The 18,017-nt window shown below is 36.9% G+C and overlaps 1 protein-coding gene across 14 annotated transcripts in view; it reads left to right on the top strand.

Moving 5' to 3' along the window:
* Window positions 1–18,017, top strand: part of RUNX1T1 (RUNX1 partner transcriptional co-repressor 1) — a 154,809-nt gene that overhangs the window by 122,579 nt on the left and 14,213 nt on the right. For all 14 annotated transcript variants that reach the window (XM_070075838.2, XM_089335514.1, XM_070075840.2 and 11 more), the window contains 2 exons: window positions 9,171–9,239; window positions 14,086–14,276. In XM_070075838.2, coding sequence (XP_069931939.1) covers window positions 9,171–9,239; window positions 14,086–14,276 — 260 coding nt within the window. The remainder of the gene's footprint in view (window positions 1–9,170; window positions 9,240–14,085; window positions 14,277–18,017) is intronic.

The following is an 18,017-nucleotide window of genomic DNA, read 5'->3' as shown; positions in this document are numbered from 1 at the left end:
CCTCATTCATTCCCCTGAGATTCTTTGAATCTAGGAAGTAGATGGGAGTAGCTTGGCATGGGAGTAGCTTGTTAAGTTACTTTTTTTTTTTTTTTTTTTTGGACAGGCAGAGTTAGACAGTGAGAGAGAGAGAGACAGAGAGAAAGGTCTTCCTTTTCCATTGGTTCACTCTCCAAGTGGCCGCCACGGCCGGTGCGTTGTGGCCCGCGCTGATCTGAAGCCAGGAGCCAGGTTCTTCCTCCTGGTCACCCATGTGGGTGCAGGGCCCAAGCACTTGGGCCATCCTCCACTGCACTCCTGGGCCACAGCAGAGAGCTGGACTGGAAGAGGAGCAAGTGGGACAGAACCGGCACCCCAACCAGGACTAGAACCCTGGGGGTGTCAGCGCCGCAGGCGGAGGATTAGCCTAGTGAGCCGCAGCGCCGGCCAGTAGCTTGTTAAGTTACATGCACAGAGTAGCCACTTTTCCAAACTGATGGCATGGCTGTTATCTGACATCCAGAGTAAAAGCAAATTATAGAAACTGATCAGACTTCAGAGCTAAATAAGGTAACATAGATTGACTAGTATTTAGTCACCATTGTGGCACAAGGATTCCGGTGATTCTGGAAAGCATCACGTTTCACAGGAATATAGATCCAGTTTCCCTGTTACATGACCAAAATAATAAAGTTGGTGTTAAAAATATCTTTTTTATAGTATACATATTATACCACTTTTAGTGATGTTTAATGAATTTATATATATATATATATATATATATATATATATATATATATATATATAGGCCAGGCTGAGATGTTGTTATGTCTTTAATCTTTTGTAGGTGACTTTATTTTGAGGCTACTAGTATTCATTTCTTTGTTTTGACTCAACTAAAATAGTCATGTTCTTTATGGGCACAGAACCCTAAGTGGTCTATTAAGAAACTCTCACAGTTTTAGAGAAAGCCTGTCAAGAGCTACAAAATGTGCAAGGTTTAGCATCCATTGTGCTTGCACTGCATAGCCTTGCTGGTGGATTCTTGGTCTTTGTGTTCCAGTTTCTGGATCTGGGCTTCGTCTGTAAATAAGAATACGTGATTTTTAATCATGGACCATACTCATTTACATTCAGTGATTCCTAAATCTTCTAGGGTTTGGGGTTGAGTGTATTGATATGTGCAATAAAAAGATTACTGTTTATTGGCTCATAAATCTGTTTGCTACTGGTAAGTGTTCAATGGGGTTCATGCGCATAAAGTGACAGATAGGTCAACATCTGTATCTACATCTAGATCTCTATATCCTGGGGGTAAGTTGTATGAACTCTTATGTATTTTTTACCCCAATTCTCTCAATTTTTAAGGTACTGCTCTCAAATGAGAGCCTCAGAAGATATTATATATAATATTGGTTCAAACACTACCCTACTTACATCCCTCACTTGGAAACACCATGAATGTTTACCCATGCACAACTTCTTTGCATTTTTAAATACTATTTGGGGACTGTACTGTGGAGAATGTAACTTCCATGGCTGTTGTGTTATGCTTGTCAAACTCAATCGCATTCTTACTTTTGGAAATATATCCATAGTGTTAGGTCAGTGTAAAGGATTAGTAAAATAACATTAATATATTATTAGTGAATTTTAGTTTCCTGAGATATTACAGACCTTATTTTGAATAGCCTCTGAAATGATTTTAAACACTAATAACAAACTAAACTCATATTATTTTTATTCTTTAAATAAAATGCAATCTATTTCAAAAAATACTTTTATTTGAAATAATAGATACCTATTATTTGTATTACTCATCTGCTTTTCAGAGAAAACTCCGAATATCCAACTCTTAACATAATGAGAAAGCTCATTTAAAACTATTGCCTCTATTTTCAAAGTGTGAGTTATATATACATTTTTTAATACATGATTAAGTTTTGTGGTGATGTCTGCAATTCATATTTCACTGAGGAGAAACTAGATGTGATGAGAATTGACAGATTGACTCACTGAGGTAGACTTCCTTTAAGAATATTGATAGGTGGTTGTTGGTTTCTTTGTATTTGCCCGGGTACTTGAATTCTCCTTTTTCTTCTGTATTCACTTCTGTTTTCTCAGTATACTGTTCACATCACTCTCTGGGCTCCTCCCATTGCATTTCCCTCAAATTTCTATCTTTTTACTGGCTTTGAACTATCCTAGAATCTTTCTACCATTCTTACACTTCTATTTTCAAGAAGCCTTCTACATCATTCAAGAAGGTTAAAAAATTTTTTGTCTAATAATGAATTTAAGTCTACTAGCAGGGACTGAGACATAAAGCTCTGAAATATGAATGTATTTTCTCCTGTGTTTTTTGAATGTATGAATATTGTGAAAATAGGGTAGTAAATACATATTTTGATAGGGGTTTAGCTTTTGCCAGAAGGAGAAATGGTGGAAGTTCATTTTAAGTATATTGATAAACCAAGCCGATCCTTCATAAAAAGCTTTGTAATTCAGGAGTTTGGTGGTGGTGAGTTGATGGGTGAATTACTATTTTAAAATTCCTCTACCTGGCAAATTTTATGATTGTTATATGGTTCAATTGTAGAATTTTTCATTGTTCTCTAAAGCTGAATGAAGGCTAAAAGCACAGAATCTGCAGACTGTTTGAATTTAGATTCCTGGTTCCTCTCTATACCAGTTCTGTGATCTTTGGAAACTCACACATCTGTGCCTCAGTTTCCACATTTGTGAAATGGAGACATTAATAATAAATCTTTCAAAGGCATTTCTGTGTATACTAAATGAGTTAATGGGTGTAAAATGTATGAGATACCATCTGGCACACAGTAGATGTAAGTATTATCTGTTATTACTAATGTGGAATCTCAGAAACTCTGTAAGAAATAGTGGTAGTGGTAAATAAAACTACTGGAGTTCTTGCCTGGCATCCAAGAATGTAAAATGATAGTGGATTTTTACATATTCCAAAAAGTAACTTTTAGGCACCTTCTTTATTTAATAGATGAGAAAAAAATTCTTTCTTCAATACAGTAAATCTTTTTCCTTTAGGGCCCTAATTCATATATAAAGTTATGGAAAATAGTTTTCTTATATCACAATATAAGAACCATAAGCAGGTTTTTCAGATTATATCTGCATATAAACGTTTGCAGTTTTATAAACTTATATTGATTGCTTTAAAATCACATCATGAAATTCAGCTCACAACCATCCAGCTGACTTCATAATGCAAATGTCTACTGCATTTTAAAAGACTGCTATATTTTGGTATCTTGGGTTAAAAAAAGAGTGGCTATCAGTAAAATATGTCTATCCTTTAATAGGCAGTGGAGATGGTTACCTCCTGGAGCATTAGGTAGCTCTATTGTAAAAGATGGAAATTCTAAAGCAAGTGATAGTTTTGATTTGTGTTTGGGCTTCTAAATCATAGCATGAGGATTTCTGAATTTATTATTCTTAAAGTAAGTGGCATTTGTTAAGATTAAATCACTTCACATCTCCTTCCTTTTAATGGTTTCATTACTAGATGTTTTCATGAACACAGCCTCATTCTGCCCAGTACAGGATAAAGGCCATACCTATGTGCTGCCTACCTTTGAGCATTGCTGTCTGGGGTCATATGAGGTCACATTGGTTCTCCAAAGGCTGTCAACTCATCCCTTCATGTTTTTTGATGGCGGCCCTTGCTGTATCTAGTATCCAGTGGTCTCCATTCTGTCGTAAGTGAAGTGCATCTTCCATCATTGATTGCTCTTTCTGTTCTTTCACATTTCTTGTGATATTTTCTCTCACTTTGACTTGGTATCTTCTCTTTATAGAAATGCATGATTTTCAGGAGTCTCTTCTTCCTCTCTCACCCCTAAGCAACTTGCATCCCCAAACAAGCTAACCTTAATTTAAATGGACTTTTCCATGATTTTTCTTGCTTTTTGTTGCATACATATGTATGTTTTACATATTAAGACACTTCTCATTTGAATTCTATCTCTATTTCTTCTACTACATTTTGCAATTATTTTTATAGCTTCTTATATTTTATAGATAGTTGAGAGTTACAGGTTAAAAATCAGCTTCTTTGGAATTTGAGCCTTAGAATCTTAAAGGTGTTTTACATAGATTTATCTAGATTAATCTTCTATAGTAGTAAAGTCCAAAGAGACACATTGGCCCTTGTTCTAATATTGATCAACCTCACAATTTGTTTTTTAAACTCAATCTTACCTATAAAGATTCCAATACAGCTTCTGCTTAATCAGAAGAAGAGATATTAAATATATTGATCATTTGGTTTCTCTGGCCATTAAAGTAATATTTATCAGAGTATTGAGTAGATTTCTGAGGACTATGTCTACTGCTCATCAATATTCTTTCTGTTGCTACATGTGATGTTTAGCAAGGGCACAGCAACTTAGAACATGAGAGGATATTGTGAAATATATCTGCATAATTAGCTGCCTTTAAAATCTGATATTTTGAGGAAATGTTTTAGAAATTAGGTTAGGGTTGAAAAATTGTTTCTCCTGATTGGCTTTGGTATTTCTGTTAGGTTTCCATGGAAGTTAGAGTTTGGTTCCATATGGATAAGTCATTGTGGCATTGAGAAATTTAGGGAGATGTAGCCAAGATGAAACATTGCAAAACTCTCCAGTGTGATATAAATAATCTTAAAGATACTATAAAGACATGGAAATTGGAAGAATTGAGCACTATATGTTAATATTTCAGTATCTTTTTTGGCTATAAGCAATTCATGAAGTTTAAGATATATAAAAATGTCATTTAAGAAATTTGAGGACTTTGATACGAAGGACAAAAACAGTGAATGTTAACTATAGAAGTAACTTCTATCTCTCTGACATGTTTCCTGGAAATAAAAAATTACTTAGTATATGTTGATGTATACAAGCTTTTTCAATAGTTGTGTGTGGTTTGGAGTTAAGTGCTAGCAAAAATATGTTTAAATTATTTTTTCACCTTATTATTTGTAATAAAATAAGCATATATATCCATTCTTACCTAACAGCCTATTGAAATAATAATGATGATAAGAATAATCAGGATAATTTCAAGTAATGTCAAAAAAGAGTGTTTAGGATGTGCCTTGTTAAGCATGTAATAGATAGGACCTGCTTCAATCCTCAGTGGTCCCCAATTAGAGTATTGATCTCACTTATGGATGGGATAACTGAGACATGGAGAAACTAATTTGCCTGACATCGCATGTCCTATAGTTGGCAAAGCCAAGATTCAGCTCTACTGGGCTCTAGAACTGTCTTCTGCTTTTAGATCTGTTCCTTACAATAATGATTGGCCATTTATCAAAAATTATTTTTTATCAAACTATTGCTGTCTTTTTAAACCAATATATGAAAAAAAATTTTACATTGGAGAAAGCATGTTTTTCTGCCTCAAGAATTTGCAGATCTATTTTTATGCAATAAATTATTCTTAAAGTCTTCTTTCCTTAAAAATTCTTTGAAAGTTGTCATAAGTAAGTCTGTCTGTTTCACTGTACCACAGGTTAAATGTCAACTTGATTGCATTTTCTTTATTTCTTCTGGAAATAGAGTGGCATGGAAGGTAATCTTAAAAAATCTAATTAGCTATATCACATTTCCTTTAAGTAATATGTGCACCACACAGTTTTATCTAGCTTTCTTTGTTTTAAGAATGAGAATTACTTCATGCAAGCATTTTGGTTTTGTCATGTATTTTATAGAAATGAGTGTGCTCAGGAGACTGCATGGATATTTCCAATCCATTTGATATTATATAATCAAAAGATCACAGTATAACCTTTTAAAAATAAACTTTTTATATTTGAAATTATTTTAGATATAAAGAAACATTACAAAGAGAAAACAGCAAGTTTTCATGTATACTTCACCAATATGTAGTATAAACTTTTGTTAATTCAGCATAGTTGGGCAACATTATTGTTCTGTCCATCTGATAATCTCTACATTCTACAAGGATTCAAGGTATTCAAATGCATTTAAAGTATTAAAATACAATGGTATACATGTAAGTAAATATATTTTAGTTTCTTAACTTTGGTATTCTGTAGTGCTACAAAATATAAAAGATGGCTGAATTTCTTTTTTTTTCCTATGTACAAAGTTGTTATTTATTTATGTTGTTTATACTTACATAACATGAACATATGTACATACATATAAACAGTAATCCATTATCTATAAATTTTTTAAAGCTTTAATTTTTTCACTGTATGATCTTATTGTTTTTAATCAAGTTCCCTATTAATAGAATAATTAATTACAAGACTAGGCATATCTTCCAACTCATATTCCTTACAACTAGCAGTAGAAATTTTGTGTCATAGAGCATACACATATTCAAATTATTATTTTTCGCAAAATCATTTCTCAGGATAATTGTATCAATTATAGTCCCAACAACTTCTCTTCTTTACCTTCTCTGATCATTCCATCTTCCTTTGCTTTTTATCCTTTCATAGTTTCTCTACCATGCCAGTTTCTTAGTTCTAAATAGTTCCTTCTACGAAATGACCCCATAATCTTACTGTTCCATATCCAGTCCCCACATTCATCTTAGCTACATGTTATGCTAGAATTTCTATACTTCTATAACATGGCAATTAAATAAGAATAAAAATTTCCTGATCTATTATTATTATTTTTTCACATTTATTTATTTGAAAGGCAGAAATACAAAGAGACAGAAAGAGGGAGAGAGAGAGAGGGAGAGAAAGGGAAAGAAAGAGATCTTCCATCAGCTAGTTCACTCCCCCAAGTGGCCACAACAGCCAGGGCTGGGCCAGATTGAAGCCAGGAGCCAGGAGCTTCTTCCAGGACTCCCACGAGGATTCTAGGGCCCAAGGTCTTGGGTCATCTTCTGTTGTCTTCCCAGGCACATTAGCAGGGAGCTGAATCGGAAGTGGAGCAGCTGGAACTCCAGCTAGTACCCATAGGGGATGCTGGCATTGTAAGTGGCAGCTTAACCTTCTACACCACAGCATCAGCCCCTGTCACTAAACAAGTATGATAAAATCTGTATTAGTGCACCAATCTTTGTTTCAGTTGAGTTTAGAATGAACAAAAATGCTAGACATGAACTTGTAACTCAGACTTATATATGTAAAGCTGTTCTCCACACTCCCAATTACTGAATTTCTTCAGCTTTCAATATATCATTAAAGAATTATTTAAAAAAAAAATCAGTCTACTGTCGCTCCCCCTCTTCATGGAGGAACGACACTAAACCCTGCCTAGGTTTCCTATCCGAGTCACAGCACCATTATGTCGCTCCCCCTCTTCGTGGAGGAACGACACAGGACCCTGCGCTGTTCTTTTGTCTGCTTGGCCCTCCCCGGGTTTGCTGCTGGTTCTTCCCGGGTTGGCTACCGACCCTTCCACCTCCGTGGAAGGGCGGTTCCCCCTGCCACTTTTCCCCACTTCCACGGGGGAGCGGCACACCGCCCGCCGGCTCTCTCGGGGGCTGCACAGGTGTTCCTTCAGATAGATGTTCCCGGTGCATGTTGTCTCTCTCCTCCTTTATAGTCCTCTTCCACCAATCCCAACTCTGCTACCCACACGCCGAGTACGCTGCTCTCCTCCAATCAGGAGCAGGTCCTACAGTTTATTGGTTGAACTGGAGGCAGCTGTGTAGAAGCTGTTTTCTCCTCTCCCAGAGCCATATTGTGGGAGAGCAGATGCATAGAATAAGTCTTAATTCCAGTAACTTAGTCTAGTCTGAGTTGCTCCCAGTTGCTCCCCACAGTCTACTATTTGGCATTTCTTGTTCATGTAGAGAAAATTTTAATTTTACTCAGCATTTATCATGGATTAAATGATTATTGTATTTCATAAGGGACAAAATAATTTCTTCCCTGTAACTTCTAAATATGTAGGCTTTTGTCCAATATGGAAGACATGCAGTGCATATTTTATTTTTTAAAGATTTATTTATTTATTTTAAAGGTAGAGCAACACAGAGAGGGAAAGCTGGGGGTGGGAGAGGGTAATGATCATCCATCCTCTGGTTCACTTGCCAAATACCTGCAGCAGCTATTTCTGGACCAGGATGAAGCCAGAAGCCAGAACTTCATTCAGGTCTCCTATGTGGGTGGCAGAGGCCCAAGTACGTGGGCAATCCTTTGCTGTCTCTGCAGCTACATTAGCAAAAAGCTGAACTGGAGCAGAATAGCTGGGACTTGAACTGGCATGCCTGTTTGGGATACCAGCTTCACAGGTGACAGCTTAAATATTTTAGCAATGGACAACTGCATAATTTTCTTTTCAATTATATCTAAAAGTATAAAATGCTTCATCTCATTTCCATGAACATGTTACTTTGAAAGTTAATATTCCTATATCAACTTCATTATTAGTTGTTTTCCCAAACTTTTAAAATCTGACAAGCATAATGAGTGCAGTGTTTAATTCAAGATGGATCTTCATTTGCTTTTCTGGAAAGCACATACTAATTCTACTGATTGTCAGTGAATCCATTCTGAGTTTCTGCTTCCACCTATGTCAATTTATGAGAAATTTATTTATGAGAAATTTTAATGTTCACTGTTTTTTTATGAAAAAGGAAAAACACATTTATTTATATACTCAGGGGCTGTCATAGGAGTGACAGTGAGGCTGAGATGCTCATACACCTTTCTTTTCATAGAGCAGAGGGGGATGTGGGAGATAGCAGTATCAAGTCACCAGGGACAGGCTGTGAGAACTGGTTAGCCAGAGAGGAGGGCTCACTGCTTATTGAAACGTAGTAAAATCAGAGCTCTGTGGAAATTACATTGCCTAAACATTTGATTTTCTAACTGCTAATTTGACTCTGGAAAGGAAAATACCAAATACAATTTATTTTCTTTAACAAAGTAAAATAGCCATAGAAATTCCCAGAGTGAGAGAGCCCTGGGAACAGTGTTCCCAAACATTGTACTGTATAATGAAATATTTAAAGTCACTTTGGCTCTGAGCATGCAAGGCATTTAGACAAATGACCTTCTGTTTTCCTTGGGCTCTGATGATTAGCCTTACTATTTTTGTGTGTTTTCCAGAAGTGAATGTTCAGCCCTTTAAAATCATGTTTCTGCAGAAAAGCCAAGAGAATAGGTATTGCTGCCTTCCGCTGTGTGTAATGACAAAAGTGTGCTCATAACTCCTCCTGTCTCCTCTTCCTAGATGCGCATCGGGAATTCCTTCACAGGCCTGCGTCTGGATACGTGCCAGAGGAGATCTGGAAGAAAGCTGGTAAGAACTGTTTAAAAACACGAGTTTAGTGTCTGGCAGCTGTGTGCAGTTGTTAATGCAGTGATGTGAGGAATGACAAGAAAGGACTTCACTGCGAACAACAACAACAACAACAGCCAAAACAAAACAAAAAACCCCACAAAACAAAACCAGAAAAAACTCTGATTAATATGCTTAAGCCAGGCCTGATTAGACATGAAATCATTTTGATTTTAGCAGCATCTGCTAGCCGCATGATAATCGAGAAGCTGGCATTATTTCGATGTTGAACCTCCATTTTTCAGGGGCCGAACCTCCATTTTTTCAAGGCTTCAGGCTGAAATTTGGTATAGGAGGTCTTGGTACATGTGCGATTTTTATTTGATTGAGAACATGTTTTGGAATTAAAATGCGCACTTCAGCCTTGTCCTCTACTTTCTCAACAACAACTAAAAATCACATCTAATCTTGTTGACCTGTTAAGCCTCTCAAAGAATTTCTTGATTACAATTAACTTTTAAAATTATTATTCTGTGCTAATTAATATTCAGTGCTCAGAGCTAAATTACTTTTTAAGTTAAATGACAAAGTTGCTAAACATCTAGTTTTATTTTCCAGATACGTTACTTTCCATGGAGAGCTATTGCTCTTCATTTTGGAGATTTAAACTTCCTGATGACCCATTAGCTTGTTATTGGATTTAAGAAGTTCCAATCTTCTTAATCTTGGTGGAACGCCAGCTGAGCAAAAACCTGTATAAAAACCAACTCAGGAGATAAAGCATTAGACTGTTTCAAAGAAATAAAGTTGACATGAAAGATACACCGTGGCTTCAAGCTGCTGTAACTCCAACTGTTAAAATAGTGTGTGTGTTCGAGTTGTGAAATAGGGAAACGCTGTTTCTGCAAATAATCAAATGTGTATAGGGCGGGCAACACTAATCAAAGAGTCAAGGGAATGCTTTTTTGTTGTTTTTTCCACAAAAGATTTATTTCTCTTTGACTTTTGATTTGATGCAGCTGTGTTTGTAGTTCTATGCAACATGCTGAATCGCTGGCCATTTGTATCTTATCCGAGTATTTTTATAGATTTTTTTTCTAAGAAATATCTGTTTTTCTGAGTGACAGTGTGTTTCAAAATCCGATAGTATCTTAGGTTTAGTAGTTTAGATTAAAAACCAGAGAGCTCGCTTGCATGACCAATGTGTGTAAATCAGATAGATCCATTCACCTTAAAAGTTAAAATATGTATGTTGCTCAGCTACCTAGTATTAGCAGGTTTATGATGGAAGCCGTGTGATATTTCCAAACTGTTAGAAATATGCTGGGTGCTACTGACTGAAAAGGAGGTACTGCATCCTCCTCCTGACCATTTTGATCCCCTCTGTTAAGCTGCCACTGCAGCTTATTCCAGGAAGAGGTACAGACTTGTCATTTTGGACAGCAAAAGTCTGACTTTGTATGTTGAGGAGGGAGTCTTTCTCTGCATTCCCCTTACTTATGTGTATTTAAGTTAAATTCTTGGTAGTTCTTAAAGAAAAATTGACAGGAAGGTCTTGTGTAATCCAAATTCCTTCTATGCTATTATCTGCTCAAGTCTTTGTTTGACTGCTATTCAGTGAGAGCAGATTTTTTTTCCTGAATATACCACCTTAGTTGGAAAGTCAACTTGAATAGCTATGCACAAAGGAAGTCCTACCATAAGTGGCAAGCAATTGGAAGCAGATTCAAAACTGCACTATGTATTTTCCACTTACTCAGTTGTGTGTTTTTTCTTTCTACTTGATGTGTTGTAATCTATTGAATCCACCATTATTTTTCTTTGCTGTCTGTCTTGGCAGGTTTTTTTAATCTAATTCTGGATTTACTTTAGGTATGGGGACTTAGGGAGTAAAAATGAATAATACATATTTGTGTTGTATCTAGGGACACTCTCTATGAAGGGTTAAACCTTACCAGACTAATGTTTGAACTATTTTTTAGATGTGTCCATCACCTTTATTAGGTCTTCATTCTAAAATATGACTTGGTAGTGATGCTGATTAAGTTGGGCATAGTTTTCTTAGGATGAATGCTAGATTCTAAGGAATATGTTATATTCCTAAAGTACATGTGGCAATTTCACCTGGAAATCTTCAGTAACTACTTATAACATGTGTCTGTCTAGGCTTCTTAAAAGGCATTGCTGGTGTCTGCAGTGTTAAGGCACCCAACATGAAGAAAACACTAAGGGCAGAGTGTGACATCTGTACTCAGTTTGTTTCAGTGTGAAAGTTTATTTTCTAACATTCTAAAATTGGCTGTGGGCACTTTTTATTTTTTAGGGTAAAAAATCTGTGAAGTACACCTTTGTAATGGAAGTATTACACGTTAGCTTTATGACAAAAGATAAGTACATAAAGTTGAAAGCATGTGACAAATACCAAAGGGGCAGGACTCTCAAAATTTGCATGCTTTTTCCACAGAAAAATCATAATTGCAAAAAGTATATCCTGTGCCTGAAAGTACATCGTCATTTTTTGCATCATTTTACTTTAAAATAATTTCAAACTTGCAGAAAATTAGCAAAAAATAGTATAAAAATTTCCTTATGCCATTCACTGTTCCCCCTATGTTATGGTATTTATTTAATACCTTCCTTTTCTTTTTCTCTGTTCTTCCCTCCTTTTCTTTCTTGATATCTTTAACTATTTCAGAGTAAGTTGTAAACACAATATCCCTTTTCCCTAAGTGTTTTAGTATGCGGATTTTCTGAGAACCAGGACATTTTTACATAACCACAGTACAGTCAGCAAAACCAGGGAATTAACACTGATACAACACTATTATTTCATCTATAGACCCTATGTAATATGTTCTAATAATATAACAGTACACATTTTTAAAGATTAGAGACCTAACAGACATTGAAGGCCACATCAGTCTTGTAAAAGTAGTATTTTCAAAAGCTACAACGAAGGTATCAAATGCACTCAAAAATTACAACAGGTCTTTATAAAACTAAAAAAATCTAACATAAAGATGGTTTTAAAAATCACTACGGAATGTTTTCTTCACTATATTTCTTTTCAAAGGATCAGAGAATGTTTGCAGTTGGTAATAAATATTCAAGCACCTTGCAAATGTCCTACCAATTCTCTGTGCTGATCTGTATATGCCTGTGGGATTAGAATAGGAATGCATAATTTAAATATAAATTGCCTGATTTGCATATACAATTAGTCAAGCTACAGCTTTGATCGTAAGCAAAAATTATTGTCCTGTATTACCACTTAGATAGAATTTTAATTCACCTTGAATATTCAAACGGAATTAGACCCCGGCTGTATGGTGCGAAGGGCAGCACTTCCCTGGTGCCCCAGTCATTTCTGAGAGGGCAGTAAAGGCATCTTTTCCCCTCCTCCTGAAGGGGCTGTGAGCCCAGTCTGCAATAGCTGATTCCTTCCAGATTTTAAATACTTGCCTTTAAGCACCTAACAGAGGCGTCACATAGTCTGCTCAATATTTCCAGTCTAATCTTTCCCTTAGATTGTAGTTTAGAAAACCTAGCAGCCGTTAATTGCAGATCCATGTTCTTCGGAAATGACAGAGGCTACAAAAGCCATGACAGCTAATTACCAGGGGAGCGCTCCTGATGATCCCTAAGTCGTAGGCTCTGGATGTGTGACACAAACCATAGAAATTTAAGAAATCATAGAAGGACTTGCATCCCTTATATTTTTAATCTACAGTAAAACATTTTTATTAGGAATCTATGTTTTTAATTAAACCGAACATTTAATTAAGGTGCTTTTTAAGTGGGTGAAACAATTAAGTGCAAACACTTGAATGAAACATGTCATAATTAGTTTTAATAGAGTGTTAATTGGTACTAGGTTTGCCAAGTTAATAATTACTGCTTATTAAATTTTCAATTAATCATTGTCATTTTGCTTTGAATAAAGATGAAAATTAGATAAACTAATTCAGGGGGAGGATATTTTCCCTTGTTAATTAGAACAGTTAATTTTTTTAAATGGAAATTACTTGTTTTACTTGTCAATCTTACCTTGAACATTAGTTGAATCTTTGCCCCCTATCTGCAGCCAAAAACAAAGAGCTAATTTGACACCTTGCAGATTTGCTTTTAGGCCTGAATGTTTTGGCCAGTGTGGTGTGATTCAGTTATGTTGGTCTAGTGCAACAGTTGGTTATGCAAAACCATTGTATACATTGGATGACATAAATGGCCTGCAGTTTAAAATCTAGAAATCAGAAGGTGATTTTGAAAGATCTCTATCATTTAGTCTATAAAGGCATGCAGGCGTGTTACTCAGGAAATGACTTCAGAGAAAGTAAAACAGGATCATGTGTTTCATCATCCATTTTGCTTAGGAGGTATATAGTAACTCAGTTGCTATCTGGGTTGCCTTCTCACTGTTGTATTTTTTTTTTAACCAGCTAAATAATGATTTGTATTTATGTATGTGGAAATGTCTGAACAGTTCCGTTCCTTCTTTCTGAATACTTTACCCATTTGATTTCCTGTATTTATATTTGCACACGGGGCCATGAAAAGCAGCTGTCTCGATGTGTCTGAGTTTCTCATGGGCGTTTCACTGCTTAGTCTGGTCTTGGAATCATTATTGAAGGTAGAAAAGTTGGCGTTCTGATAGCGGGGTTTCAGACATATTTTCAGAAGTATAAGCCATAGAAAAATTCTCATCCTGTGTTATCCCAAATGAACTTCGAAGATCTGCTGGTTGGACTGCCCAGTCATTTGGATGAGATTGTGTAGAATCTATGCCGGTTGTATAGCAATCAGAACCGCAGCTGCTTTGCTAACTGCGAGATGTCCTCTTGTCTTGTTTGGCCTGATTGGCACACAGAGGAGGCTGTCAATGAGGTGAAGCGCCAGGCGATGACCGAGCTGCAGAAGGCTGTGTCGGAGGCGGAACGGAAAGCCCACGACATGATCACGACTGAGCGAGCCAAGATGGAGCGCACGGTGGCCGAGGCCAAGCGGCAGGCCGCGGAGGACGCGCTGGCGGTTATCAATCAGCAGGAGGACTCGAGTGAGGTGAGGCGGTCGCGGGAGCTTCCAGAGGAAGAGGAGACTTTTCGGAGATGAGAGTATTCGTTTTGGATTCCAGGCGATCACAAATAATAGCAGATATTGGGCTTTAGACGACAAATCTTAGGGGAAAAAAATGAGAAAAATTGAGGCGCTCGTGGAATTGACCAAGAATGGCTTACTTTTTGTTTCTTTATTAAAGAACTAAAGGAAAATCTCTTTGACTTAAAGGATTTTTAATATGTTTGGTTAATCACAGGTTAGCATGAAACTTAATTCTAAGTTCCTAGCACTATTTTGAGACATAAAACTTGGTGTGTGTGTGTGTGTGTTTGCGCACTCCTGCTGGCATGTGTGTGGCTTTCTTCTAATAGAAGAGATTTAATAGGGACATGTTGTGTATGCTGTAGTTTCCAAAGACATATTGTGTGCCTAGGATTGCAACTACTTCCTTAGCTATCAGTCTTAAAAGCCAGTGCTAAAGCAGTGTTTTCTGCATCAACTGTTTCCAAGATACCTTGTGTAAGTCTGTATTTCAACATTTTTTGTCATAACTATTATGATGGTCGTTTCATAACATAAAAGTGCTGTCAGAGGTAATATTTTTAGTATTATTCCAGTGTAATTATCCCCACACATAAACGCATGTACTCTCAAGTAGCCTAAATGACTTAAGGAACTGGGAAGTAACTAAAACACTATATCTAACAGAATACTTTTTTTTTTTAATTTTGGTTTTTGTTTATTTGAAAGACAGTTACACAGAGAGAGGGAGAAAGAGAGAGAGAGAGAGAGAGAGAGAGAGAGAGAAAGGTCTTCCATCTGCTGGCTCATTCCCTAAATGGCTGCAATGGCCAGGGCTGGTTCACTACCCAGATAGCTACAACAGCAAGAGCTGGGATGATCCAAAGCCAAGAGTTTCATCCAGGTCTCCCACTTAGGTGCAGGGGCCCAAGCGATTGGGCATCTGCTGCTGCCTTCCCAGGCATGTTAGTAGGGAGCTGGATTAGAAGTGGAGCAGCCTGGGCTTGAATAGGCACCCATATGGGATGCTGATCCTGCCACTGCCCTGGCCCCTAACAGAATACTTATTAAAATATGAAGGTACTTGGAAAAAGTTCAAGAAAAATGAAATTAATAGAAGAACATATTTTGGTGCATAAATTTTGAAATCCATCAGTAGTTTTTTCTTAATATGTATTTCTATGAAATATTTGAACACCTTTTAAATGCCTGGATTTCAATATTTTTTTGGTACCAAAATGAACTTTTTTTCATTCTAGTTTCCATAAACGTTTTGAACTCCCTGTATATATGAGCACAACATAGTAATGCTCCACATTAATTAATACAGCATCATCAGAAAAAAGACTACAATTAGCTAGTCTCACCACACTGAACTTGCAAAGGCATGAACTGATGACTCAATGGCCTACTATAGTACATATCTATCATTTGTGAAGGAGAGTAAGTATTTAATTTATACCAGGCTTTTCTGTAGATGAAAGACCCTGCGGGACTCACTGGATGCCCAGAGTTTCTGCCTAATGTGTAACAGATGAATAACAAGGGGACAAAAGGAATTGATTTTCAACATTTGAAAGTTTCTCAGGAAAAGAGGGACAAAGGGAAGTTTATCTACCCTTTAACTGCTGGCTTTTCCATTGTCCAATGAAACTAGACATAAAGTCAATTATATTGGCTTCATGCAGCTAAGATATATATGTATTTTTGTGTTTTTAAAGTTTTTAAAAAATGTATTAGCCTCTTGTGAAGAGAACTTGTGTAAGTTAGTAGCCTGGTGAAGCACACTTGTTATTCTTAAAACATTATCACTTTCACAGGAGCATTTTGAGGCTGCTGTGTTAAGAGTACGTTGTAGGTCATTAAATTCTAAAGACAAATATCTAGGAAGAAATTGTGAATTGACTTTTTGTTTGGGGCAATAACATATGGTATCTCTTTAGTGTCTGTAGGTGTTATGTCTTTATTCTTAAAACCTGTCCAGAAAGATATATAATCTTGAAACCAGTATCTCACATTATAAAAACATGGTAGCTGTGATATGCATTAGATATGATTAATCTTGCTTGCGAATGATCTGTAGTCATTGTTTTCTTTCCTTCTTTTTGGATATCTTAGAACTGATTTTTATCTTCACTGACACACATTCTCACTAAATTTTTTTAGACTTATAATGTATTTTACTAGAAAGTGAGAGGAAAAGAGTGAGGGAGGGAGGAAGGGGGTTGTGGGGAGGGAGAAGGGGAGAAGGAGATCTTCTGTTGGTTCACTCCCCAAATGCTGGTAACAGCTAGGGTTGGGGCAGGCTGAAGCCAGGAGCCTGGGACTCCATCCGAATCTCCCATGTGAATGGCAGGCACCAAATTACTGAAGTCATCATCTGTTGCCTCTGGGATGTAGATTAACAGGAAGTCAGAATGGAAGCAGAGCTGGGACTTGAAACCAGAGACTGTGATATGAGATGTGGAAATCCCAAGCAGTGAATCCCTGCCCACTGACACTGAATAAAGCTAACTGTCAAGAATTTTAAGCAGGTTATGCTAGGAGAAAGGCTTTGGAATTCAGAGGGCCAACTTTAATTTCTGGTTTCAGTTGTGATTATTAATACCTGTACTTTTTGTAAAAGCTACTGAACTCTAAAAGTTTGGCCTTATGATACAAGATGAGAGAGTGTCTCATACGGTAGCTAGAACCTTGACACATGACCATTTTTCATGTCACAGGCAAGGAAACTCATTTTGTTAAAGTTATTATACAGTTAGGAAGTCACAAAATCTAACTGGGACTCATAGCATGCTGGCAGTCATTTTATTGTTTCATGGTCAGTGAAACAAAAATCTTTTTATAAGGCTCATTTGGGTAATTTTTGGATGCAAATAATGGCAACTTAAGTCCGTTTTTTCTTTAGGATTTATTTGTATTTGCTTGAAAGGCAGATTTACAGAGAAAGAAAGCAGGAGAGACAGAGAGAGAGAGAAACAGAGAAAGAGCTTCCACCTTCTGTTTCACCTCCCAAATGACCACTACTGCAGGGCTGGGCCAGGCAAAGCCAGGAGCTTCATCTGGCTGTCCTACATGGGTGCAGGGGGCCCAAGGAGTTGGACCATCTTCCACTGCTTTCCCAGACGCATTAGCAGGGCCCTGTATTGAAGTGGAGCAGCCAGGACATGAACCAGCCCCTATATATGTGATAGGGCATCACAAGCAGCTTAATCCATTATGCCACAATGCCAGCCCTAGTCTGGTTTCTTAACTTTCTTCCTTTTAAATTGAAAGATTGCTTTTAAGAACTAAGGAGGAACCATCTCTCAACAGGTTACACTACTTTTCTCCAAAAATGTAAATAATTTTCCTGAGAAAAGGAGAGTGAAAGATGGAAGACAGATTTCATTTGAATAAAGATCACACTTCTCTGGCCTTGCACTTAAGTCTGCACACAAATACTATACAAGTGGTTTGACCAGGGACTTGAGAAAGAAGTTAAGGGTTAATCCATTTAACCAATTCTAAGTGAATGTTAATGCCTGAGGGGTAACAGTGTTCAAGAATAATCTGAGTGCCTATCGATGGGTTCATTTGCGCCATACCTTTGGCCCAGTGGTTACCTTGAATTTGTAGGTAAATATTGTTTTTCTTCCTCAAACTCAGGATCCAAAATTGAAGCCAATGTGCCTTGTTCTTTCCTCACACTGAGGAATGTACACCTTTTAACAGAAACAGCCT

This window comes from Oryctolagus cuniculus, chromosome 6 (assembly GCF_051225735.1).
Source record: "Oryctolagus cuniculus isolate XC-2025 breed Fujian yellow rabbit chromosome 6, ASM5122573v1, whole genome shotgun sequence".
Lineage (NCBI taxonomy): Eukaryota > Metazoa > Chordata > Mammalia > Lagomorpha > Leporidae > Oryctolagus > Oryctolagus cuniculus.
Note: the sequence above shows the minus strand (reverse complement) of the source record. Positions and strands in the feature narration are given on the sequence as shown.